The sequence below is a fragment of the Sciurus vulgaris genome (genome assembly GCF_902686455.1).
Source record: "Sciurus vulgaris genome assembly, chromosome: 2".
Taxonomy (NCBI): Eukaryota; Metazoa; Chordata; class Mammalia; order Rodentia; family Sciuridae; genus Sciurus; species Sciurus vulgaris.
This window is the reverse complement of record NC_136462.1, coordinates 125,963,568-125,989,908: the sequence shown is the minus strand read 5'-3', so window position 1 is coordinate 125,989,908 and position 26,341 is coordinate 125,963,568. Positions and strand designations below refer to the sequence as shown.

The 26,341-nt window shown below is 37.2% G+C and overlaps 1 protein-coding gene across 2 annotated transcripts in view; it reads right to left on the bottom strand.

The window, feature by feature from the left end:
- The window catches only part of HERC2 (HECT and RLD domain containing E3 ubiquitin protein ligase 2), a 204,370-nt gene that overhangs the window by 117,927 nt on the left and 60,102 nt on the right, over window positions 1-26,341 (bottom strand). For both annotated transcript variants that reach the window (XM_079128427.1, XM_079128428.1), the window contains exons 18-25: window positions 26,036-26,264; window positions 25,779-25,903; window positions 18,849-19,027; window positions 14,138-14,322; window positions 12,733-12,888; window positions 11,897-12,082; window positions 1,403-1,573; window positions 933-1,036 (exon numbers count right to left, since the gene is read on the bottom strand). In XM_079128427.1, the coding sequence (XP_078984553.1) occupies window positions 933-1,036; window positions 1,403-1,573; window positions 11,897-12,082; window positions 12,733-12,888; window positions 14,138-14,322; window positions 18,849-19,027; window positions 25,779-25,903; window positions 26,036-26,264 (1,335 nt within the window). The remainder of the gene's footprint in view (window positions 1-932; window positions 1,037-1,402; window positions 1,574-11,896; window positions 12,083-12,732; window positions 12,889-14,137; window positions 14,323-18,848; window positions 19,028-25,778; window positions 25,904-26,035; window positions 26,265-26,341) is intronic.

Here is a 26,341-nt window from a genome sequence, read left to right as displayed (position 1 = left end):
CAGCTCTATGGGGAGGTGGGGGAGGAAATATAGATAAATAACTTAGCTATAATATTCTTTAGGAAATCAAATAGTTTCCAAAGTGATTATACACAATGCTTCAGAAAATGATGAGTTGATATGTGCATAAAGAACTCAATGAGAAACAAAAATATAAGTGTTACTATACATTAGTGAATTGTGACTATTTGTGGAGGAAACAGTTAATTCTAATAAAAAGCAAACTCATTAAAAAAGAAAGCAGAAGTTCAAGTGAAAATAATCTTAAATTTTTCCACTCACACCAATTTACAGTTTCCCATTAAAATGATTTAAGCCCTACCCTATATTATTTACTGAATTTTATTACCCCAGAAATCTGAAAAGCCAATTCCAATACATAAATTCCAATCCTCAGAAAGCTATGCGGAGGATCTACCCCTATCCTATAGAACTATGTTCCTACAGTTCTTCCCCAAAATTACATAATTGAGTATAGTAAGCTGTTCCAAATTTCTATACAAGTTTACACTTATTTTAAAGACCAAAATTTAAACTCCTTTTTTGTGGAATAATGTCTATATTTCTTACACATTGACAACTTTAAAAATAATTTTTCAGGGCCAGGGTTGTGGCTTAGTGGTAGAGTGCTTACCAAGCATGTGTGAGGCACTGGGTTCAATTCTCAGCACCACATAAAAATAAATGCATAAAATAAAGGTATGTGTCCATCTATAACTAAAAAAAAAAATCAAAACTCTATTCAAAGCCAACAGATCATAAATCTTAAGTGTAAATTCATTTATGGAAAAAATTTCTAACCAGTCTTTATGTTTATCACTTAACTCCCCCAGAGGGCCCAAATATCAGTACTTCAGGCTAAAACTCATTCTACCACAAACACACAGAGGTCCTCTCCTGATGTCCCTCATGTCACTCCTGGCAGTCCTCACCTCCAAATACTGGCCAACACAGAAAGCATGCATCGATTCCCGTGTGTCTTCAAACTGCAAAGCAGCTTCTAAAGCTACCACTGGGTCTTCACCTACAAACTGAGCTGAAACAGAAAGGAAAGGAGCACCATGATTTCAATGCAATGTGCCTAGACAGCTATATAGAAAGGGCAAGAAGGTAAACTCAAAAGTGAGGGATACAGAATATAATTCTCTCTCACTCTCTCCCAGAATTGCCTGGCCCACCACAGAAAATGGAACAAATTCCAATAAGTTTTGGAACAAAGAATGCACAATAATGCACAACTTCTTCAACTGGGCCTGAATTTGTTGATAAGGTGAACACTAAAAGTCACAGATACATGAAAATATGTAGGGGCTGAAGAATGGAAGAGCTCACTTATAAGCTGACCACTCTGCTTAAAATAACACATGCTACTGACAATGAAAAGAAAAATGTACAGCCTTACCAAGAATACTATTTCCTGTTAACGACTGTGTCTGGAAGTCCTTTATGTCATATACTTTCCCATCAATCACGGTCCAGAAGCCTCCATCTTTATTGTGGTTCTCCAAATCAGCTTTGCGTATAAGCGTCACTTCCTCATTATTTCTACAGTTCTGACCTGTAAAAAATGACTCTGCATATACAGAAACCAAAAATCAATCAATAGATCAATAGTCCAAATGAAAGACACAAACTGTCTGAAAAAATAGAAATTTTAAAATTCACAATTGCATTAAGAGAATAACATACCTCTCTTTGTAACTAACACTACAAACAAATTCTATTAAATACAGAATGATATTTTAAAAAAACCTACTCAGCAGGAATTTCAAATCTTACTATGTGCAGGGCCATAGAGGAAATCTCAACTGATTTCAAAGACAAACTTACAGAGCCTGTGGGCTGACTATAATATACTTAAAACTAAAAAAGGTAAAAATAAGAAAAACAATTGTTCATATATTTGAAAATTATAAAATATGCTTCTAAGTAACCAAAAATTCTGAGAAAAAATATCTATGGAAATTAGAAAATGCATTAAAATGAATGAAAATATTGCCCATCAAATCTTAGGATGAATAACTAAAGATATGCTTGAGGACATTAAATCTACATATTAGAAAAAACTAAAAGCTAAAATTTACTTTTGAGGTAATAAACATCAAATCAATAAAATTCTATTAGTTGATAATGACACTCAGAAAAACTAAAACCTCACTCATGGGTCACCTTTGAAAATGCTAGGACACCAATCCGATATTATGAAAAATGATTGGGGCAGGGGGAATCAAACTTAGATCATATCCAGCCTGTAAAAATTGTACCTAAAGTTAACTAACAGCTGAGAGCAAGGTTGTCAGGGGCTGACAATGGGGGAAATAAGAAGTCAATCTTGAAGAGGTACAGAGTTTCAGTTGGGGAAAATGAAAAAAAGGTACAGATTGACAATATTGTTGCATAATGATATGCATACACTCAATGTCACTGAACTGTGCACTTAAAAATGGTTATAGTGAGCCTGTACCACCAGCTCACACCTGTAATGCCAGTGGTTCAGGAGGCTGAAGCAGGGGATTACAAGTTCAAAGCCAGCCTCAGCACTTAGCAAGGTCCTAAGCAACCTGGCAAGACCCTGTCTCTAAATGAAATACAAAAAAAGGAAAATTGCAACTTCAAGGCCAGCCTGGGCAACTTGGAGACACCCTCTCTCAAAACTGAAAAATGGATGTAGCTCAGTGATAAAATGCTCTGGGTTCAATCCTCAATTCTCCTCACAAAAAAAAAAAAAAATTAAAATGGTAAATTTTAAGTCACACATATATTACTGTAGTTAAAAAAAAAAAAAAAAAAAAAAAGAAAAACAAGTTTGGTTCCACCCCACCCCAACCACTAAAAAGATTGTTCGCAAATAAAACTACACACCAAGATGATTATATGGCAAATTCTACCAATCTAATACATACCCTTGAAAGAAAACAAAATGAAAGAACATTCTCCAACTCCCTTTAAGACTAGCATAATCTTGTTAATTAAAACCTAAATGTCTATTTTTTTTTCTGTTCTCAAATCCATCGACTACTTTCTCCCCTGCCTAGCTAACATTCTTAAGTGAAGAGATTGTCAAGAAGTGCTAAAAGGGTATGGGAGCTGCCCTCTTCCTGCATTACAGTTTCCTTAAAACAAAGGGATAATGGTTATCAATAACTTGTAGGGTCTTACAAGAAAAGAAAATAACAGGCCATATAAAAATTTACAAGGAAAATGACAAATACAGATGCAAAGAAATCCAGGAATATTATAAACACAGATGGAAAAAGTCTTCTTAAAAAAGCAAACCAAAAGCAGCAATAAGTATTAATATGACCAATACATTATAACCAAGATAGTTTCGTTCCAAAAATGCAAGTGATTTAAGCTTTGACACTGTGATGGGCTGACAGATCTGACTCCATGAGAATGTTATAGGCCAGACTCTAAGGGAAATGACTAAACAGACTCCATTTTGCTCTGAGACTCCATGTTACGTAGGAAATAAGCTTCTCCCATGAGAACAGCCTGCCTCTGTGCCCATGATCAGTGACATGTTTAATAATATGCAATGGCAACTCCTATGTAGTAAAGAATTGCTCTCTTTTGATTCCTATTGCTCCTAAACAATGTACCATGTAAACAGTTATTGTGTGGATATTAGCAACCATTCTTTAGTTTGTACCTAGGTAAGGGTCATTTTGACCCACTTCCCCCTCTGTCGATGATCTCATGATGTTAATGTGTAATTTCGAATCATAACAAGACACTTACGATTAATGCGATTTTTGGTATAAGAACCCCTACAACCCTATGGTCGGGGCTGTTCTCCCAATAGCCATTTTTTGGGGCACTGTGTGAGACAGTCAGCCGGCCGGCTTAATAAAGACTCTCAAATATGGACTTCTCAGTGGTGATTAGTCTGTTCTTAAGTTGCGCCCCATAACAACACATTAATAGAAAAAAGAAAACTTTAAAGATCATCCAGAAATACAGAAAAACACTTGACAAAATTTCACATCCAATCAAAAATAAAACCTCATCACAAAAACAAAAGCAGAAGGAAACACCTTTAATATTAAAAAAAAAAAAAAAAAAGTACAAAAAGAATCCTACAACATGTGTGAAATACAGAAAGCATTTCCTCTGGAATACCGCCTTGTGATCGCTGAGCCTGCCCTCCCCCAACCAAGGTCTGATGCCCTTGCTGAACCTGCCCGCCTGCTCCCCTACTGCTGAGGGACAATGCGCCTGCCTCCTTGCTGACTCAGCACACCCTCGCTGGGGCTCCCCAACTTCTGTGGAGGCTGGTGCAGGCATTATGAATTATTCCTGAGTGCGTGGCCATCATCACTGAAAGGTTGGCTCCCTTCCTGAGACACCTGCAGGAGACTGGAGGCCCTTTGACAGGTACCTCTATTTACTCACATCTACACACTTCACCATCCTCTTGTTCACAACTAGAAATACTATAAATAGTAATTGAACTGATCCAGTTTATTTTAAAAATGTTAAAGTCTTTACAGGGGCTGTCTGGTTCAGGGCTGCATGTTCTCTGTATTGGGTACTACTGGTACTGATCTCCCCTTCAAAGGAGAGGTAGTGGAAAACTGCAGGGTCATAATAAGCCTGCAAGGGGGCGGGGGGGAGGGGGAATTCAGTATCTCTGATTTTCACTGCTAGGGGGGACTATATAGAAACAATATGAAAAAAACAGGGGAAGAAGGTGTCCCTAACAAACCAAGATGCTATTGTGATGGAATCCAATGACAGCATGGCAGTAGAAATGACAGAAAAAGAGTTTAGAATCTGCATAATTAAAATGATCCATGAAACAAAAGAAGAGATAGGACAGCAAATGTAGGCAATGCATGACCATTCCAGTAAACAGTTAAAAGAGCAAAAGAACACTTCAATAAAGAGATAGAGATTCTGGGAAAAAAAAAAAAAAAAAAAAACGGAAATACTTGAAATGAAAGAAACGATAAAACAAATTAAAAACTCAATAGAAAGCATCACCAACAAAATAGATGTCATGGAAGACAGAATCTCAGACAATGAAGACAACATAATTAATATTGAAAATAAAGTTGAACAAACTGAGATGTTAAGAAGTCATGAATTATGGGATATCATGAAAAGACCGAATTTAAGAATTATTGGGATTGAGGAAGGCACAGAGATACAAACCAAAGGCATGAACAACCTGTTCAACGAAATAATATCAGGAAATTTCCCAAACCTGAAAAACGAAATGGAAAATCAAATACAAGAGGCTTACAGAACACCAGTGCACAAAACTACAACAGATCCACAACAAGTCACATTATAATGAAAATACCTCACATACAAAATAAAGATAGGATTTTAAAGGCTGTGAGAGAAAAGCGTCAGATTACATATAAGGGGAAACCAATACAGCTATCAGCAGATTTCTCAGCCTAGACTCTAAAAGCAAGAGGGGCCTGGAACAATATATTTCAAGCTTTGAAAGAACATGGATGCCAACCAAGAATCCTGTACCCAGCAAAACTAACCTTCAGATTTGACAGTGAAATAAAATCTTTCCACAATAAACAAAAATAAAGAATTTACAAATAGAAAGCCTGCCCTACAAAACATTCTCAGCAAAATATTTTGTGAGGAGGAAGCAAAAAGCAACAGTACAAGTCAGCATAGGGAGGAACTACCCTAAAGGAAAAGCCAATCAAAGGAGAAACCAAGTTAAAAACCAAAAATAAGCCAAAATGACCAGGAATACAAATCATATCACTATAATAACCCTGAATGTCAATGGCCTAAATTCAAAAAATCAAAAGACATAAACTGGCAGACTGAATTAAAAAGAAAGACCCAACAATATGCTGCCTTCAAGAGACTCATCTCATACAAAAAGACATCCACAGACTAAAGATGAAAGGATGGGGAAAAACATACCATGCCCATGGACCCAGTAAAAAAGCAGGGGTTTCCATCCTCATCTCAGATAAAGTGGACTTCAAACCTAAGTTAGTCAAAAGGAATAAAGAAGGATATTTCATACTGCTTAAAGGAAGCATAAAACAGCAAGATATAATAATTTTAAACATTTATGCCCCAAACAATGGAGCATCTATGTATATCAAACATATGGTCTGTTGAAAATCAAACAGACCAAAACACATTAATAGTGGGGGATTTTAACACACCACTCTCACCACTGGATAGATCCTCCAAACAAAAACTGAACAATGAAACTATAGAACTAAATACTACAATCAATGATATAGACTTAATGGATATTTACAGAGTATTTCATCCATCATCAAGCAAATATACTTTCTTCTTCACAGCTCATGAATCCTTCTCCAAAACAGACAATATGCTATGCCACAAAAAAGCTATTTGTAAATACAAAAAAACAGAGATCCTACCCTGCATCCTATCAGAACATAATGGAATGCAATTAGAAATGAACGATAAAATAACAAACAAAAACTACTCATACACATGGAGACTAAATAATATGCTATTGAATAATGCAATGATAACAAAAGCCATCAGGGAAGAAATAGAAAAATTCTTAGAGGTAAATGAGAAAAATGACACAACATATCAAAATCTCTGGGACACTATGAAAGCAGCACTAAGAGGAAAGTTCATTGCATTGAGCTCATACATTAAAAACATAAAAAGTCAACAACTAAATGACCTAACATTACATCTCAAAGCCCTAGAAAAAGAAGAACAGATCAATACCAAAAATAGTAGAAGCAGGAAATAATTAAAATCAGAGTTGAAATCAATGAAATTGAAACAAGAGAAACAATTCAAAAAATTGACAATAAAAAGTTGGTTCTTTGAAAAAGTAAACAAAATTGATAAACCCCCAGCCATACTAATGAAGAAAAGGAGAGAGAAAACTCAATTTACTAGAATTCATGATGAAAAAGGAAAGATCATGACAGACAACATAGAAATACACAACATAATTAAAAGCTTCTTTGAAAATCTATTATCCAACAAAATAGAAAATAACAAAGACATTGACAAATTTTTAGAGACATGTGATCCTCCCACACTAAATCAGGAAGACATACACAATCTAAACAGCTCAATTTCAAGCACTGAAATATTCTGAAGAAGCCATCGAAAGCCTACCAACCAAGAAAAGCCCAAGACCAGATGGATTCTCAGCCGAATTTACAAGACCTTTAAAGAAGAACTGATACCAATACTCCTCAAAGTATTTCAGGAAATAGAAATGGAGGGAACCCTTCCAAATTCATACTAGGAGGATAGTATCACTCTGATACCAAAACTAGACAAAGACACATCAAGGAAAGAAAACTTTAGACCAATATCCCTGATAAACATAGATACAAAAATCCTTAACAAAATACATACAAAAATATATTAAAAAGATAGTGTACCATGATCAAGTGGGGTTTATGCCAGGGATGCAAGGTTGGTTCAACATCCAGAAATCAATAAATATAATTCATCACATCAATAGACTTAAAGTTAAGAATCACATGATTATTTCAATAGATGCTGAGACAGTGTTTGATAAAACACAGCACCCCTTCCTGCTTAAAACACTAGAAAAAATAGGAATAGTAGGAACATACCTCAACATTGTAAAGGCTATCTATGCTAAGCCCACAGTCAACATCATTCTTAACGGAGAAAAACTGAAAACGTTCCCTCTAAAAACTGGAACAAGACAGGGATGCCCTCCCTCTTTCACCACTTCTATTCAACATCGTCCTTGAAATACTTGCCAGAGCAATTAGACAGACCACAGAAATTAAAGGGATACAAATAGGAAAAGAAGAACTAAAGCTGTCACTATTTGCTGATGACATGATCCTATGTTTAGAGGATCCAAAAAACTCCACCAGAAAACTTCTAGAACTAATAAATGAATTCAGCAAAATAGCAGGATATAAAATCAACACACATAAATCTAATGCACTTCTATTCATAAGTGATGAATCCTCTGAAAGAGAAATTAGGAAAACCACTCCATTCACAATAGCCTCAAAAAAAAAAAAAAAAAAAATACTTGGGAATCAATCTAACAAAAGAGGTAAAAGACCTCTACCATGAAAACTACAGAACACTAAAGAAAGAAATTGAAGAAAACCTTCAAAGATGGAAAGATCTCCCATGTTCTTGGATAGGCAGAATTAACATTGTCAAAATGGCCATTCTACTAAAGGCGCTATACAGATTCAATACAATTCCAACTAAAATTCCAATGACATTCCTCATAGAAATAGAGAAAGCAACCATGAAATTTATCTGGAAGAACAAGAGACCTCAAATAGCCAAAGCGACCCTGAATAGAAAAAGCGAAATAGGAGGTATCACAATACCAGACATTAAACTATACTACAGAGCAAAAGTAACAAAAACAGCATGGTATTGGCAACAAAATAGACAGGCAGACCAATGGTACAGAATAGAAGACACAGAGACAAAACCACATAAATACAGTCACCTCATACTAGACAAAGGAGCCAAAAACATACAATGCAGAAAAGATAGCCTGTTCAACAAATGATGCTGGCAAAACTGGAAATCCACATGCAGTAAAACGAAATTAAACCGCTATCTCTCACTGTGTACAAAACTCAACTCAAAATGGATCAAAGACATAGGAGTTAGACCAGAGACCCTGCACCTAACAGAAGACAAAGTAGGCCCCAATCTTCATCATGTTGGCTTAGGATCAGACTTCCTCAACAAGACTCCCAAAGCACAAGAAATCAAAGCAAGAATCAATAAACTGGATGAACTCAAACTAAAAAGCTTTTTCTCAGCAAAGGATACAATCAAGAATGTGAAAAGAGCGCCTACAGAGTGGGAGAAAATCTTTTCCACACGCACTTCAGATAGAGCACTTATCCCCAAAATTTATAAAGAACATACAAAACTTTACACCAAAAATACAAAGAACTCAATCAATAAAGGGGCCAAGGAACTGGACAGACACTTTACAGAAGAAGACATACAGGCAATTAATAAATATATGATAAAGTGTTCAACATCTCTAGTAATTAGAGAAATGCACATTAAAACAACTCTAAGATTTCATCTTCCTCCAATTAGAATGGCTATTATCAAGAACACAAACAATAATAGATGTTGGTGTGGATGTGGGCAAAAAAGGCACACTTTTACATTGCTAGTGGAGTTGCAAATTGGTGCAGCCACTCTGGAAAGCAATGTGGAGAATCCTCAGAAAACTTGGAATGGACCCACCTTTTGACCCAGTTATTCCACTCCTCGGTTTATCCCCAAAGGACCTAAAATCAGCAAACTATAGTAACACAGCCACATCAATGTTTCGAGCAGCTCAGTTCACAATAGCTAGATTGTGGAACCCACCTAGATGCCCTTCAATGGATGAATGGATAAAGAAACTTTGGTATATATACACAATGGAATACTACTCAGTCATAAAGAATACTATTATGGCTATTTGCAAATAAATGGATGGAATTGGAGAATATCATGCTAAGTGAAATAAGCCAAGCCAAAAAAACAAAGGCCGAATGTTTTCCCTGATAAGTGGAGAAAGATATATAATGGGGGTGGGGGTGTGGGGAATGAGAGAAGAATGGGGGAACTTTATATTATGTAGAAGGAAATGAGAGGGAGGGGGGTATGAAAAATGGTGGAATGATACAGACAACATTACCCTATGTACATTTATGATTACACAAATGGTATGAATCTACACTGTATACAACTATAGAAATGAAATGATGTACCCCATTTGTGCACAATGAATCAAAATGCAGTCTGTAAAAAATTAAAAGCTAAATTAAAGAATTAAAAAAAAAATGCTTTGTTTCCTAGTAGGAATAAAACAAGGATACACAGTGCCACCATTTCTACTTGACAATTTACCTGACGGCCTAGAAAGTGCAGTTGGTCAAGAAGGAAAGAGCTGTAAATGACAACAGACATAGGTAAAGACAGCCACTTGATCTACACCAAAGTAGCATTGCAGGAGTAACCAAAGCCAAGTCTTTCACCCAAAAGTGGTTGCACAATAAACCCCACCTCAAAACTTAAACAAAAACCAACTCGAAGTGTGCTATGACTCCAAATGTCAAAGTTGGTAAACTAAAACTTTTAAATATAATGTGGAAGAAGATGTGGGTACAGAGAAGACTTCTTAAAGCACAAAATGAACAACCATAAAAAGATTAAGAAGTTGGATTTCATTAATATTAACTTCTATTCATCCAAAACACCATTAGGAGACCAAAGAGACTAGAGTGAGATAAAAATCTATGCAAGAAAGAGAGTCAAAGCTTGTATCTCAAATGTACAATAACACTATGAAACGTTAAAAAAAAAAAGAGACAGCCAAATAGAAAAATGGGTTTAGGACTTGAGTTGACACTTCACAAAACAGAATATTCAACTGGTAATCACAACACATATATAAAGGAATTAACCCTCATTAATAATCAGGAAAATGCTATTGAACATACAGCAAAGATACCAGTGCACACCCTCCAAAATGCCTAAAACAGGAAGCACTTGACAATGCCAAGTCCAGGTGTGGAGGTGAAACTGCAAGAATTCTCATGCTTTGCAATGGAGATGAACATGGGCACAATAACTATAGAAAACTGGCAACCTACAGTAAAGCATCCTCTACAAACTAGCAATTCCACCAAGGAATAAACATGCCTATACTAATTTTATCAACTATAACCTAAACCTGGAAACTACTTATATTTCCATCAATAAGTTGAAAGAATGGATTGTGGTATACTCAAACAAAGGTATACTACATATAGCAATAAAAGTAAAAAAACTAACATGAAGACCAGAGTCTAAATGCTGAGGTAAAAATCAAGACACCAGTGGGCATATACTGTAAAATTCCACTTATATGAAGCCCAAGAAAAGACAAAATTAAAACTATGTTGTTCAAGGACACATGCTTAGATAACAAAATGATCATAAGAAATAGAGGGGCATGGTGTAAGGAGACAAGGCAGTGTTTGGCAGAGTCCTACCATGTTCCACTTTTTAGCCTGGATATAACACAATTCTCCCTTTGATCAACCACAAACTGCTCTATGTACTTTTGTGCATTATATTTCACAATTTTAAAAAAGGCTTTAAAATTAGTAAGCTGCTGATCAAATAAAATGCCCTCAGTCATATTTACTATAGAGACAAAAATAACATGACAATTTAAATTCACTCCTAAACAAAAGCACACAAATGCTGAAACTTTGACTGTATTTAAAATTTAAAAACTACATTTGATATCCTAAAGGCTATTTTCCTTGGCAAACTACTACCTCTTGTTTTAAGCTTCTGTGTGGTAAAGATGATGGTCTAAAATATGAGAGGAAAAAGACCACCCAGCTGCAGTTTTCAGTTTATAGGAACCATGACTTAGATTAATTCTGAATCCAGGAAACCAGAACTATGCACAGTGACTTAGACTCAAATATGCCAAAGCTCTAACTTGGGACATCAAAGTTTTGTTTTAATTTGGAATGCTCTACAGACAGTGCCTATGACTCCAGGAATCTTTTATCTCACTAAAGTCAAATAACACCAATAACTCTGGGAAGTCAGCCCAGACCAATTCCTGCCTCCTGAGCTGCACCATGTCTAACTACCTCAATAGTATCTTCTGGAGAAACCTTCCAGGAAAGAGTTTTCCAGTGCTTTCTAAAGTAATCCATTTCAGGATTTAACAATAATTACTAATACACCAGATTTCCTTAAATGCAACCCAAATTTCTCCCGATTTGGATTACCTTCATTTTCTACTTCCACTGCCATCAGTGGAAATGGCAAATAATTGGTCTTCCTTTGTAAAGTGTCTTTTAAACAGAAAGACACGAGGATTAAACAAAGACAAAGTTTTCTTCAGTGAAAGTCCTAAGTTAAGATGACTTACCCATTATGCCAGGCCAGGCTAACTCTTCGTGATCGTCTCGTTCCTTTCCTGGCGCCAGGTGGTTGAAGCGATCCAGGTGTTCCAACAGGCCACCCAGCAGAGGAACAGCTCCAGCCTCTTGCATGAGACCAGCATTTTTACTGAGAAGAAGCACTATAGAAACTACTAGTTCTGGAAGGAGAACACCTATATTTAAAAAGAAATTAAAAAGGCATTAAAATTTAAAGTGCATATCCTATAAAAGCTCTACATAACCTTACTCTGTGTTTAAATTCTAAGTCACAAAATAAGGAATGCTTGTCTTTTCTGTACGACTATTTTATCTTTTATTTTGAAAGAGGGATACAATTACCAAAGAGAACCTTCAAAGTTTAAATATTTTTCAAAAAACACGGTTTCAAACACAGAACTATGAACTACACAGTCTTTCACTCAGAGAAGTAAACGTTTGCCACTATGTTTACCTTCAGAAAAAGAAGGTCTCAAAAATAATGTTCTAACCTCATAAAAGAAACATTAAAAAACACTAGGTAATAATAGAATGTATTATGACTTTGAAGGGGAAACTAATTTGTAAGCTGCCCAAATAAAATTAAACAATTACCACTGACCTCATAACGTGTTAAAGTGATGCTATAAATCTAAACCACCAATTATATTTAAGGGGATATGATTCCCATATCAGACAGCTTAATCCAACAGAATTGCCAAAAGACAAGAGGACCAGAAAATGTATACAATAAATACATGTAATTTTATCTGGAAAAGTTACATTTTAGCTTTCCTCAATCTCCTAAAATAAACATCTGCCCATAGGCAGAAAACAAGAGAGCTACCTGTGAAGTCCCCTTCTACAATGCAGGCCACCTCTGCAAAGTGTCGCCAGCTGGTAGAAGCAATGCTAGCTGCCACAGGCAGTATATCACCAATGTGTGTGCACAGAAGAGCTGTGTACTTTTTCAGCAAGGAGCCAACACCCATTAACTCAGGACCTTGAAGAAAGATTTAGAAAATTTCATTTTCACTATTAAAAATTTACTCTGTAAACAAACTACTCTACTATTTTATTCACAAGTTTGCATCTTTGGCCTATAATAATTTTCCCAACAGGAGTCTATGAACTCTTAGTCCTTGGCTTGGTTTGGTTTTCTTGTTTTGGTTTGATTTGGTTTTCATTTTCTATGATACTGGGTAGCAAACCCAGGACCTTGTGCAAACTGGGTAAGCACCCTACCACTAAAGTACACCCCCGATTCTTTTGCTTATTTATTTATTTTTAATTTTTGAAACAGTGTCTTACTAAGTTCCGTGGCTCTTTTTATAGCATATAACATGAGGGAGAGTGAATCTGATTATGTTGAATTTTATATTCTATACCACAAAATACCTAGAAATTTGGGTCTATAAATACTGAAGTCATAATTTATAAATTTTTAAAATTTTATATCTAATACAAAAATGTTTGTTATCCTAAAGCTTATAAATTATTCTCAATGAACAAAGCTATGCATTTTTCAGTCTCATAAAATCTTCAACTTTCTGCTACATGATTATTAACAGCTTTTTAGTCCTTGTGGTTTTGCCTTTGAGATGGTCATCTCTTTCAGACCATAAATCTACCTATTTCCATCATCGACACCTGCCTAACGCCTTTCAGAAAGTAACTAAGTTATAAAAATATTTTAAAAGCAGCAGATCTTTCTAACCCTGGCAGAGAAGCATCATGTCCTATGTGGTACAGAGTGCCTACACATCACCCTGTTTTCATCCTCAGGGATTTTCCCAATTCTGCAGATGAGAAATCTCTGAACCTGAGAGATTTAAATCCAGCTATTAATTAGCCAGAGCTATACCTGAAACTCAGTCTTCCTCCCACTACACCCAGTGTGGCAAATGAATAGTCATTCTGTCACTATTCAATTCCCATATCATGTCAGTCACCAAAGTTCCACAAAATGTGGAACACATCTGACAAATCTTTGTAAGAACAAACTGAACACAAAGGCATCTATGTATGAAGTCTACAGAATTTAAATGTTAAGACAATGAAAATATACTGATCAGTCTAATACAGAAATATTAGCTCGAGGAAAGTGGATGCAAAATGAAGCCAACAAAATTGGTGCATTTTATAGTATGAGAACTACACATCTGGCATACGGAATATGCATGTTAAAAAAAAACCCTAAATTTAAAAAGTCCAAAAGACACACAGATTCTTTCACATTTTAAGTAACTTACTAGAAATATCTGAGGTCTGACCAATACTTTCTCCTGGATAAAGCTTACTGACAAGTAAACGTTGAAAACGCAGTAACAAATCCAATGAAGCAGATCTTTCACGACTGTGTTGCTCAAAGTCCAGACATGATGAAATTCGACGAGCAACATCTTTCAATCTGGCTACAGTCTGAGAAGCAATGTTTCTACATAGGGGTAAAAAAAGGTTTCAAATTAAACAAATTATTCCTGTTAAAAAGATGAACGGAAGATAAATCATGATATAAGCTAGCATTAGAAGTATAGAACACACATGCAGGTCACCTGCAGCTGGCTACCCACCCCAAATATGTCAGGTGTATCTGCAAGAAGCATAACCTTAGTCAAAATTGAGTACAGGAGCAAAGAAGACTCGAAAGATATAATGCCCCTTTGTTTTACAAATGTGCTTCTTAGAGTCTCATGAAAAGGTCCAATCGGAGAGCAGATCTTACTCAAAAAGGAATACTCCTACAAACTTTTGGAAGGAAAAATGGGCATTTTATCTAAAGCTGCATTTCAAATAAATAAACATGATCTATTCTTAAAGACAAGACTCGCCTGCATTGTCTACCTTACCAGTCTGCCTTCCGCAGTGAAACATGGGGCAGGGCATGTGGGGGGTACCCAGGGCACACAGAATTATGAGAAAGGAGACCAAAGTAGATACAAACAGCTCCAGGTCAGCATAACAGGTGCCCAAAGAACATGGCAGCAAGGAAAGTGGCAATAACTCCAATCCAAACTGGGCAAACTGACTTGAGCCACAAGCATGAGTCATCAAAAGATGGGAAGAAAGGACAAAAAAACATGAGCTTCCAAGAGGTACCATCAGAAGAACAGTAAATGTTTCTGATTCTGCAAGCAGAATACAAAGGAACAAGGTGAGGAGAAAAAGACACAGCAGCAGGAAGGGGTCACTGCAAGTAATGGAGGGCCAGGTTGTTAGGACTAGATTCTTCAACATCAAGCCACTAAGATTTCAAAAGGAAAATGACATCTTGTTTGTGTTCAAAGAAGTTAACTCTTAAGACAGGGTGAAAACAAACTAGAGGGGATGAAGGATAGGGACCCTATCACCCAGCAACAGTGCCAGCGACAGGCAAGCTAGGACTGATCTCTGGTATGGAGAATAAAAAGGAGGCAGTAGATTATTGAAGTCAAAACTCAAGAGGGGAGAACAACAATTGACATAGGGCCAGTTCCAGGGCTGCCAGGTATATTTCGCCAGCCCCATCTAAGCCAAGAGTGTGTGCCACCAAAAGACAGGCCTGGGGATCTCTACATAACACCAAGGTCAAGGACATGCTTTTGGCTCCACTTGTTTAATTCCTAATGTGACAATAGATTTGCTGAAAGGAACTGTCAGTGGCACCTGCCCCATGGTTCACCAGAAACTGTCAACAGTGTGAATGACAGGAGCAGAAGGCAGAAGCAGTCAGTGGGCTGGAAGTTGCACAGCAACATGACTCACACCCAGACTGTCTACAAAGGAGCAATGCATCACCCTTGTCACACAAAACAAAGATGAGCATGCATGGGGATTGTGCCACCTGACCTCAACTTTCAACTTCGCTACCAAATAACCTGCCCTGACATCATCAAAACAGAAGAAACAAGTCTAGAATTTGGCACTTATGCTATACCTAAAGGAGCAAAAGATAGTAACAAAATATCATAAATATTTTAACTTATTTCCTTATCATAAAATTCAAAATCATAATTCCAGTAGGGTTTACTAATTTAAAAAAACTTCACAGCTCTTTTTTAATAAAAATGGTATTCCATGGCTCTCTGCCAGCATTAAGAATGAAGAATTATTCTCATATCTGTTTTCCAGGTTATTTTTGACAACCAGTAATTTCTTCAATCCAAGTTTTCTTAAAGCTAAAGGACATGAAATGTCTCCGAAATCTCTTACATCTTTAGACTGTTTTTCAAGAACTGTATGAGCCAAATCTACATAAATATCCTCCACTCACCAACACGTAAGTAAATAAAATGATATCTATTCATACAAATGGAGGGATATATTGTCTATACTTTTGAAGAGCCTGGAAAATTGGTGTTCTGTTAATAAAAAGGCTATGAATATATATATTTTTTTCGTTTCTATTCTATGAGGCAATATTTATTTCTATACTTCAGTTCTGGTTTTATGCTTCTTAAATAGTGACATCTTTATTATAAATCTGCTGTGGAACCAAAGTACCATACAGGACCCCAGATACCACAGAAATGAAAAACACACTCAGTAGAAAGAAAAATACAGAAAATGGCCTGTGAGGATAGCATAGAGCTAGATAAACACCAGTAGTGTGATGTGTATAATTTGAAATTTTCTAGTACTCACATAAATAAAAGTAAAAAGAAACAAAAAATTAATTTTAATAATATATTTATTCTATGCTGTGGCTTGGTTAAGTGTCCCTAAAAGGTAAAACCTTTAAGAGATGGGAATCTAGTGGGAGGAAGTCTTCAGGGACACACCCCTGAAGACGATATCGAAACCCTGGCCCCTCCCTCTCTCTATCACTTTGCTTTCTGGTCACCATGATATAAGTAGCATCCTCTGCCACATGCTCCTGCCATGACATACTGCCTCACTACAGGCCCTAAAGTAAGAGAGTCAACAAACTGTGGATTGAAACCAAGAGCCAAAGTAAACCTTCTCTCCTTATACATTGTCTTAAGTATTTTGTCACAGTAATGGAAAGTTAGCACATCCCAACGTGTTGAAAATAGCATTTCAACATGAATTGATATAAGAAAAACTACTGAGATATTTTGCATTGTTTTGGTGATTTTTTTGTTTTATTCATAGTAAGTCTGCAGGAGCCATTGGGTCTCTAACTATGTAGCATCTCAATTTGAACAGTTAAATTTTCATTTAAAATACCTGGTCTATACTTGATTCATAAAATATATAGTTAGAAAGAAGAGATACATATGATTACTATTCCAAATAGACTTTAAAGTATGAATAAGGAATAAGTTTTTAAATTTTAATTAACAAAAATGAAACAGATAACATATTCAGTGTCTCAGCCACAATGGACACATTTCAAATGCTAACTCACAAACTGTGGTGAATGACAGTCAAACTGGACAGTAGAGGCCTAGCCAGACCAGTCCCTGCAGGTCTGTTCTTGAACACACAGAACAGGAGAAATACTGGTCTCCCCTCAGAGGACAAGTGACCCACTAGGGGAATCCAACACTTACTGGCTCTCTGCCAGGGACATGAATGGCCCATGACACAGTCTCCTCAGTGAAGAAAGAAGCATTCAACAACTTAGCACTTCTGGAAAAGACTTGCTTTAAAACTTCTACATAGAACTTTACATCTTAACTACTATGCACTTAACACCCATTTTCTCATCCAATCCTGAATTAACTCTGGGAAAGTAAACACAGCTCCTATTCTTACTCCCACAGTTATCATGCTGTGCAGAGGTTCACCTGCCAAGCTTACAAGCAATTATAACTAAAGTTTTCTAAGAACAAACCCCAAATTCGTTCTACTACAACAAACTATGTAGAGTCAATTCTCTATTTTAATTTGATAAATTAAAAGGTCAGAATGTATGAAATATTGATGGAGGAAAATAACCAACAGATGAGAAAAAAACATCAGAAAAACATTTTTTAAAACCATGTTTACTAAAACTAAAGAGACATTAGAACTAAAATTTCCTCTTTCAAAATTTCACTACATATTCACTAACTTCTAGTTTAGGGATCAGACCCACCAACTCCCCTCCTCTGAGAACAGGTAGGCAGAATGGCAGGCACTGACTGGGTCACTGCTGTGTACTCAGCTGCCTGGTCCAACATACCTTGGGCTCTACTTTCTCTGGGAGTAGAAAAATATAATAAACTAGGAATCTAAGTTCACCTATTGCAAAGTTTTAATAAACAGAGGTGCAATCATTTTTTTCACTTTCTAACAAGCCCCTTTTATAAATCATGTTGCTTTTTTGCTCTTTTGAATCACCCTTTTTAGCCAACTCTGTCTGACCACTTTGGCCCTTTCCAAGGTTAGTCTCCACTGACAGTCTCTGAATCTCCTTCTGATCTAGCCTTCCAAAATAATGTTCAACACTTTCATTTACTTTGTTTTTATATTAAAACTTGTCTTACAAAGTAATATACACAAAACTATAATATATAGAATTAGATAATATACAACTAATTTTTAAAAACAAACCTTACCATGACAGTTTTCATCTGCATCTAACCACTTGTCAATGCAGATATGAATCATTTTTCGTGTTTACTGCACACTTCAATTTCTCTTCCAAGAAAATCTTTAGAATCTCCTCATACTCTCCAACCTCTCTTCTTGGCTATATTTAAGTTTGTTCTTTACTCTAAAATCTACACTAGGTAATTTTCAGAATAATTTTTCAACAGTCAAACATATTCTTAAAATCTTAGTGCTAGAGTTCACTAAATTAAATGAAAATAATAACCAATTAAAACATTATACACTTGAGAGGCTGAGGCAGGAGGATTGCAAGTTCAAAGTCAGCCCCAGCAAAAGCGAGGCACTAAGCAACTCAGTGAGACCCTGTCTCTAAATAAAATACAAAATAGGGCTGGGGATATGGCTCAGTGGCCAAGTGTCCCTGAGTTCAATCCCTGTACCCACCCCCACCACCCAAAAAAAAAAGCAGCTATTACTATTTACCTAAGAAGTTGCTGTATGAGCTGAACCAGAGGTAAACACTGTTTGCCAGAGGATTCATAGATTCCTGTATTAATAAGGTCTTTGTCCAGTGGAGTCCTACTTCTATGGAATGTTGAAGCATTTGCTTCCTGTTCATCAATTTCTTTTTCTTTCTGTGCTTCTTTTTTGGCTTCAATATCCTGTAATTCATGAAACAGAAATTAGTGAGCAATGGTCTCATCAGTAAGCGTAAAGGCACCTAGGCTGAGCCCTGATTCCACTGTCAGCTGTCGCAGCGTCTGTAAACTAATAAATATTTTTTTAAAGTATTTCTTTTAGTTATCTATGGACCTTTGTTTTATTTATTTATTTATATGCAGTGCTGAGGATCAAACCCTGGGCCTCACAAATGCAGGCAAGTCCTCTACCTCTGAGTGACAACCCCAGCCCGAATGCACACATTTGCTGACACTGGCTCACACACCTCGTCAGAAACCTCATTCAGAGAACCAGCTCCAAGTCGCGGAGCCAGCGGCAAGCTCCGGCCCCCAAGCAGCTTCAGGGACCAGGACAGGGCAGCCAGGGATTTCCCCAAGCCTCCCTCCGGCAGCAGACACCTTTCAAGGCTACCTTCTCAGAGCAGACCGCCCAGTGAGAGCCTTTCTACACAGAGCCAGCCACAAGTCCCGGAGCCAGCGGAGAGCTCCGACCCGCAGGCAACCTCTGGGACCAGGACAGGGCAGCCAGAGACTTCTGCAGGCGGCCCTGCTCCCTCCGGCCACAGGCTCTTTCCATGGGGCGATCCAAGATGGCGGACTAGAGGGTGACTACATCTCCTGTCGCTCCAGAACCCAGGATTCAAGAAGGGGAGGCATTGAGAGACTCGGACTAAAATAGAGCCATGGGGTGAGCCACTGGGCCTGGGCGGCAGGCCCAGATAAAGGCGGCTTCTCATAGCAGGGAAGCGCAGCTAGAGTCTTCCCCAGGTAGCCCTGCTTCCTCCGGCGGTGGGCTCCTCCCAACGGCCAGCTTCTCAGAGCAGACCCCCCAGTGAGAGCCTTTCTGCACAGAACCAGCTCCAAGTCTCGGAGCCTACAGCGAGCTCCGGCCCGCAGGCAGCTTCATGGACCAGGACAGGGCAGCCAGGGACTTCCCCAAGCAGCCCTGCTCCCTCCGGCGGCAGGGTCCTTTCACAGCCAGCTTCTCGGAGCAGACCACACAGTGAGAACCTTTCCGTACAGTGCCAGCATCGAGCCCTGGAACTAGTAGCGGTCTAGGGGCAGCTTTCTTCAAAAGCACTGCATATCATGTTCCTCCAAGATTTCAGGCTACTGAAGGCTGGGAGGTGATATACCGGAAATCTACAGGGACACTATAAGCCAATAGAGAAAACCTGCAATATCTCAGACTCCCACTGACATCTGACCATATGAGAAAACAAGGGAAGAAAATGTCCCAAACAAACCTACATACTGTATCAATAAAACCCAATGACAGCACAGCAGAAGAATTGTCAGAAAGGGAGTTCAGCATGTACATAATTAAAACAATCAGGGAAACAAACAAGGAGATGAAAAAGCAAATGCAGGCATTGAGGGAGGAGATGAAAGAGCAAATGCAGGCATTGAAGGAGGAGATGAAAGAGTAAATGCAGGCATTAAATGATTGCATCAATCAACAGTTAAAAGAGCAAATACAGGAAGCAAGAGATCATTTCAATAAAGAGTTAGAGATACTGCAAAAAAAACCACAAATCCTTGAAATGAAGGAAACAATAAACCAAGTTAAAAACTCCATAGAAAGCATAACCAACAGGATAGAACACCTGGAAGACAGAACCTCAGACATTGAAGACAAAATATTTAATCTTGAAAACAAAGTTGACCAAACAGAGAAGATGGTAAGAAAACATGAACAGAATCTCCAAGACTATGGGATATCATGGAAAGGCCAAATTTAAGAATTATTGGGATTGAGGAAGGCATAGAGAAACAAACCAAAGGAATGAAAAATCTACTCAATGAAATAATATCAGAAAATTTCCCAAATCTGAAGAATGAAATGGAAAACCAAGTACAAGAGGCTTATAGGACTCCAAATATACAAAATTACAACAGACCCACATCAAGGCATATTATTATGAAAATACCTACCATAAAAAATAAAGACAGAATGTTAAAGGCCACGAGAGAAAAGAATCAAATTACATTCAGGGGGAAACCAATAAGAATATCAGCAGATTTTTTAATCCAGACCCTAAAAGCTAGAAGGGCCTGGAACAACATTTACCAAGCCCTGAAAGAAAACGGATGCCAACCAAGAATCTTATACCCAGCAAAACTCACTTTCAGATTTGATGACGAAATAAGATCCTTCCATGATAAACAAAAGCTAAAGGAATTTACAAAAAGAAAGCCGGCATTACAGAACATTCTCAGCAAAATATTCCATGAGGAACAGATAAAAAACAAAGAAGCAAATCAACAACAGGAGCAACTAGCCTAAAGAATAGCCAAAAAAAGGAGAAACCAAATCATGTCAAAAACAAAAATGAGTCAAATGACTGGGAATACAAATCATATCACAATCATAACCCTGAATGATAATGGCCTGAATTCATCAATCAAAAGACATAGACTGGCAGATTAGATTAAAAAGAAAAATCCAACAATATGCTGCCTGCAAGAGACTCATCTCATAGAAAGAGATACCCACAGATTAAAGTGAAAGGATGGGAAAAATCATACCATGTACATGGACACAGCAAAAAAGCTGGAGTATCCATCCTCATTTCAGATAATGTGGACTTCAAGCCAAAACTAGTCAGGAGGGATAAAGAAGGACATTACATACTGCTTAAGGGAAGCATAAATCAGCAAGACATAACAATCATAAATATCTATGGCTCATCCATAAATATCATTGGCTCATCCATGTACGTCAAACCGTTCTCAATTCCAAAAATCAAATAGACCACAACACAATAATACTAGGTGATTTTAACACACCTCTCTCACCACTGGATAGATCGTCCAAACAAAAATTGAATAAAGAAACCATAGATCTCAATAACACAATCAACAATTTAGACTTAACGGACATATATAGAATATACCATCCAACAAAGAACGAATACACTTTCTTCTCAGCAGCACGTGGATCCTTCTCTAAAATAGACCATGTTTTATGCCACAAAGCTACTGTTAGCAAATACAAGAAGATAGAGATACTACCTTGTACTCTATCAGATCATAATGGATTGAAAATAGAAATAAATGACAGAATAAAAAACAGAAACTTCTACAATACCTGGAGATTAAATAATACACTATTATATGATGAATAGATAACAGAAGACATCAGGAGGGAAATAAAAAAATTCTTAGAAGTAAACGAGAACAAAGACACATCATATCAAACTCTCTGGGACACTATGAAAGCAGTACTTAGAGGAAGATTTATTTCATGGGCGCATTCAACAAAAGAAGTAGAAATCAACAAATAAATGACTTAACACTACAGCTCAAAGCCCTAGAAAAAGAAGAGCAGACCAACACCAAAAGTAGTAGAAGACGGGAACTAGTTAAAATCAGAGCCAAAATCAACGAAATTGAAACAAAAGAAACAATCGGAAAAATTAACAAAATAAATAGTTGGTTCTTTGAGAAAATAAACAAAATTGATAAACCCTTAGCCACACTAACAAAGAGAAAGAGGGAGAAAACTCAAATTACTAAAATTCGGAATGAACAAGGAAATATCACAACAGACACGAGTGAAATACAAAACATAATTAGAAGCTATTTTGAAAATCTACACTATAACAAAACAGAAAACCTCGAAGACATCAACAAGTTTCTAGAGACTTAGAATTACCTAAATTGAACAAGGAGGACATACACAACTTAAATAAATCAATTTCAACCAATGAAATAGAAGAGGTCATCAAAAGCCTACCAACAAAGAAAAGTCCGAGACCAGATGGGTTCTCAGCTGAGTTCTACAAAACCTTTAAAGAAGAGCTCATTCCAATACTTCTCAAAGTATTCCATAAAATAGAAGAGGAGGGAACCCTCCCAAACTCATTCTATGAAGCCAATATCACCCTGATACCTAAACCAGACAGAGATACATTGTGGAAAGAAAATTTCAGACCAATATTCTTAATGAACATGGAGGCAAAAATTCTCAACAAATTTTAGCAAATCGCATACAAAAATATATTAAAAAGATAGTGCACCACAATCAAGTGGGTTTTATCCCAGGGATGCAAGGTTGATTCAACATCCAGAAATCAATAAATGTCATTCACTATATCAACAGACTTAAAGTTAAGAATCACATGATTATTTCAATAGATGCAGAAAAAGCATTCGATAAAACACAGCATTCCTTCATGCTCAAAACACTAGAAAAAATTGGGGTAGTGGGAACATTCCTTAACATTGTAAAGGCCATCTATGCTAAGCCCATGGCCAATATCATTCTAAATGGTGAAAAACTGAAAGCATTCCCCCTAAAAACTGGAACAAGGCTGGGATGCCCTCTTTCACCACTTCTATTCAACATTGTCCTTGAAACTCTAGCCCGAGCAATTAGACAAACCAAAGAAATTAAAGGGATACAAATTGGAAAAGAAGAACTCAAACTATCCCTGTTCGCTGATGACATGATTATATATTTAGAGGAACCTGGAAATTCCACCAGAAAACTTTCAGAACTCATAAGTGAATTCAGTAAAGTAGCAGGTTACAAGATCAATGCTCATAAATCCAATGCATTTTTATACATAAGTGATGAATCTTCAGAAAGAGAAATTAGGAAAACTACCCCATTCACAATAGCCTCGAAAAAAATAAAATACTTGGGAATCAATCTCACAAAAGAGGTGAAAGACCTCTACAATGAGAACTATACAACACTAAAAAAAGAAATTAAAGAAAACCTTAGAAGATGGAAAGATCTCCCATGTTCTTCGATAGGCAGAATTAATATTGTCCAAATGGCCATACTACCTAAAAGTGCTATACAAATTCAATGCAATTCCAGTTAAAATCCCAATGATGTACCTTACAGAAATAGAGCAAGCAATTATGAAATGCATCTGGAAGAATAAAAAACCCAGAATAGCTAAAGCAATCCTCAATAGAGCAAAGCAGGGGGTATCACAATACCAGATCTTCAACTCTATTACAAAGCAATAGTAACAAAAATGGCATGGTATTGGTACCAAAATAGACAGGTAGATCAATGGTACAGAATAGAGGACATGCACACAAACCCAAATAAATACAATTTTCTCATACTAGACAAAGGTGCCAAAAATATGCAATGGAGAAAAGATAGCCTCTTCAACAAATGGTGCTGGGAAAACTGGAAAACCATATGCAACAGAATCAAATTAAATCCCTATCTCTCACCCTGCACAAAACTCAACTCAAAATGGATCAAGGATCTCGGAATCAGACCAGAGTCCCTGCATCTTACAGAAGAAAAAGTAGGTCTAAACCTTCAACTTGTTGGCTTAGGATCAGACTTCCTTAACAGGACTCCCTTAGCACAAGAAATAAAAGCAAGAATCAATAACTGGGATAGATTCAAACAAAAAAGCTTTCTCTCAGCAAAGAAAACTATCAGTAATGTGAAGAGAGAGCCTACAGACTGGGAGAATATCTTTGCCACTCATACTTCAGATAGAGCGCTAATTTCCAGAATCTATAAAGAACTCAAAAAACTCTACACCAAGAATACAAATAAACAACAAATGGGCTAAGGAAATGAACAGACACTTCACAGAAGAAGATGTACAAGCAATCAACAGATATATGAAAAAATGTTCAACATCTCTAGTAATAAGAGAAATGCAAATCAAAACTACCCTAAGATTCCATCTCACCCCAATTAGAATGGCGATTATCAAGAACACAAGCAACAATTGGTGTTGGCGAGGATGTGGGGAAAAAGGTACACTCATACATTGCTGGTGGGGTTGCAAATTAGTGCAGCCACTCTGGAAAGCAGTATGGAGATTCCTTAGAAAGCTTGGAATGGACCCACCATTTGACCCAGCTATCCCACTCCTCGGCCTATACCCAAAGGACGTAAGTCAGCATACTACAGAGATACAGTCACATCAATGTTCACAGCTGCTCAATTCACCATAGCCAGATTGTGGAACCAACCTAGACGCCCTTCAGTTGATGAATGGATTAAGAAACTGTGGCATATATATATACAATGGAATATTACTCTGCCATGAAGAATGATAAAATTATGGCATTTGCAGGCAAATGGATGAAATTGGAGAATATCATGCTAAGTGAGATAAGCCAATCTCAAAAAACTAAAGGACGAATGATCTCTGATAAGCGGATGAGGACATGTAATGGTGGGTGGGAGGGGTGAGCGTTAGGGTTAGGGTTAGGTTTAGGGTTAGGGATAAGGAGGGTGGTAAGAATGGAGGAAGGAAGAGAGAACATAAAAGAGGAAGGTATCTACTCTAAGATTCTATTTCCTATTTTATGATTCTATTTATGTGACATTCAGAGCAGGCAGAATTCATCTAAACTAAAGGGCAGGGGAGTGTCCAAACTGCGAGTGTAAATGGGCAAAGATCTTTCTGGGTGACGGAAATGATCTATGTGATGAAGGAGTATCTGTCAATTTCACTGAAACAGACAAGGTAGGGGCAGTTTTTCATATTTAAATAATGGTTTGCTTGTTTGTTTTCAATTGAAAAGATAAAATATTCATATTAAATTAAATATTAAATAATTTAATATTAATATTAAAATGTAGAAAATACTTGAAGGTGACTAAAAACTTTGTGTTTTAGTTCCTTCAACAATTCTGGCAATAGGTTATGATTTTTACAATATGAGTACAGTTTCAACCTCAGCTCACTATCAGGTAAAACTGACTATCAGCTTCCATGCATTTCAAGGGTTATACCTGGATTTCTGCAGTAATGGCTGCATTTAAGGCTGACTCTAATCCTCCATCAGCCATCAAGCTGCCCACCAGCAGATCAATCATGAATCGACGTCCCGGACTTATATTCACTTCATTACCTGAAACTGGAAAAGGAAATTGGTTTTTTTTGCCACTTTAAGTAAAATCCCCTACTAACACCCCTATTTGAACTCCCCTACCCCTACTCCTCACCCAAGCCCACTCCTTGCCCAAGCCCAATCCTTGCCCAAGCGCACCTGCACAGGGTAGGAGAGCAGAGAGCGCCCGGGCTCGCTCCTCAGCTGTGGGCAGTAGCACAGACCAGCCACTCTGCAGCACAGCCTGGGCAGCTGACTGCACAGTGCTCAGCACACCCGCACTGCTGGCCAGGGTCACCACAGTCTGCTTCAGGCTGTTCAAAAGGACACTGCCCAAACCTAAACCAAGGAATTCCGGATCAACCTGGTGACTAATGGCAGCATGCAACTGAAAGAAGAAAAACAATTTATACTTAGAATGCTTAAAAGCAAAATCTTATTAAAGACTGAATAAAATTCAATTTG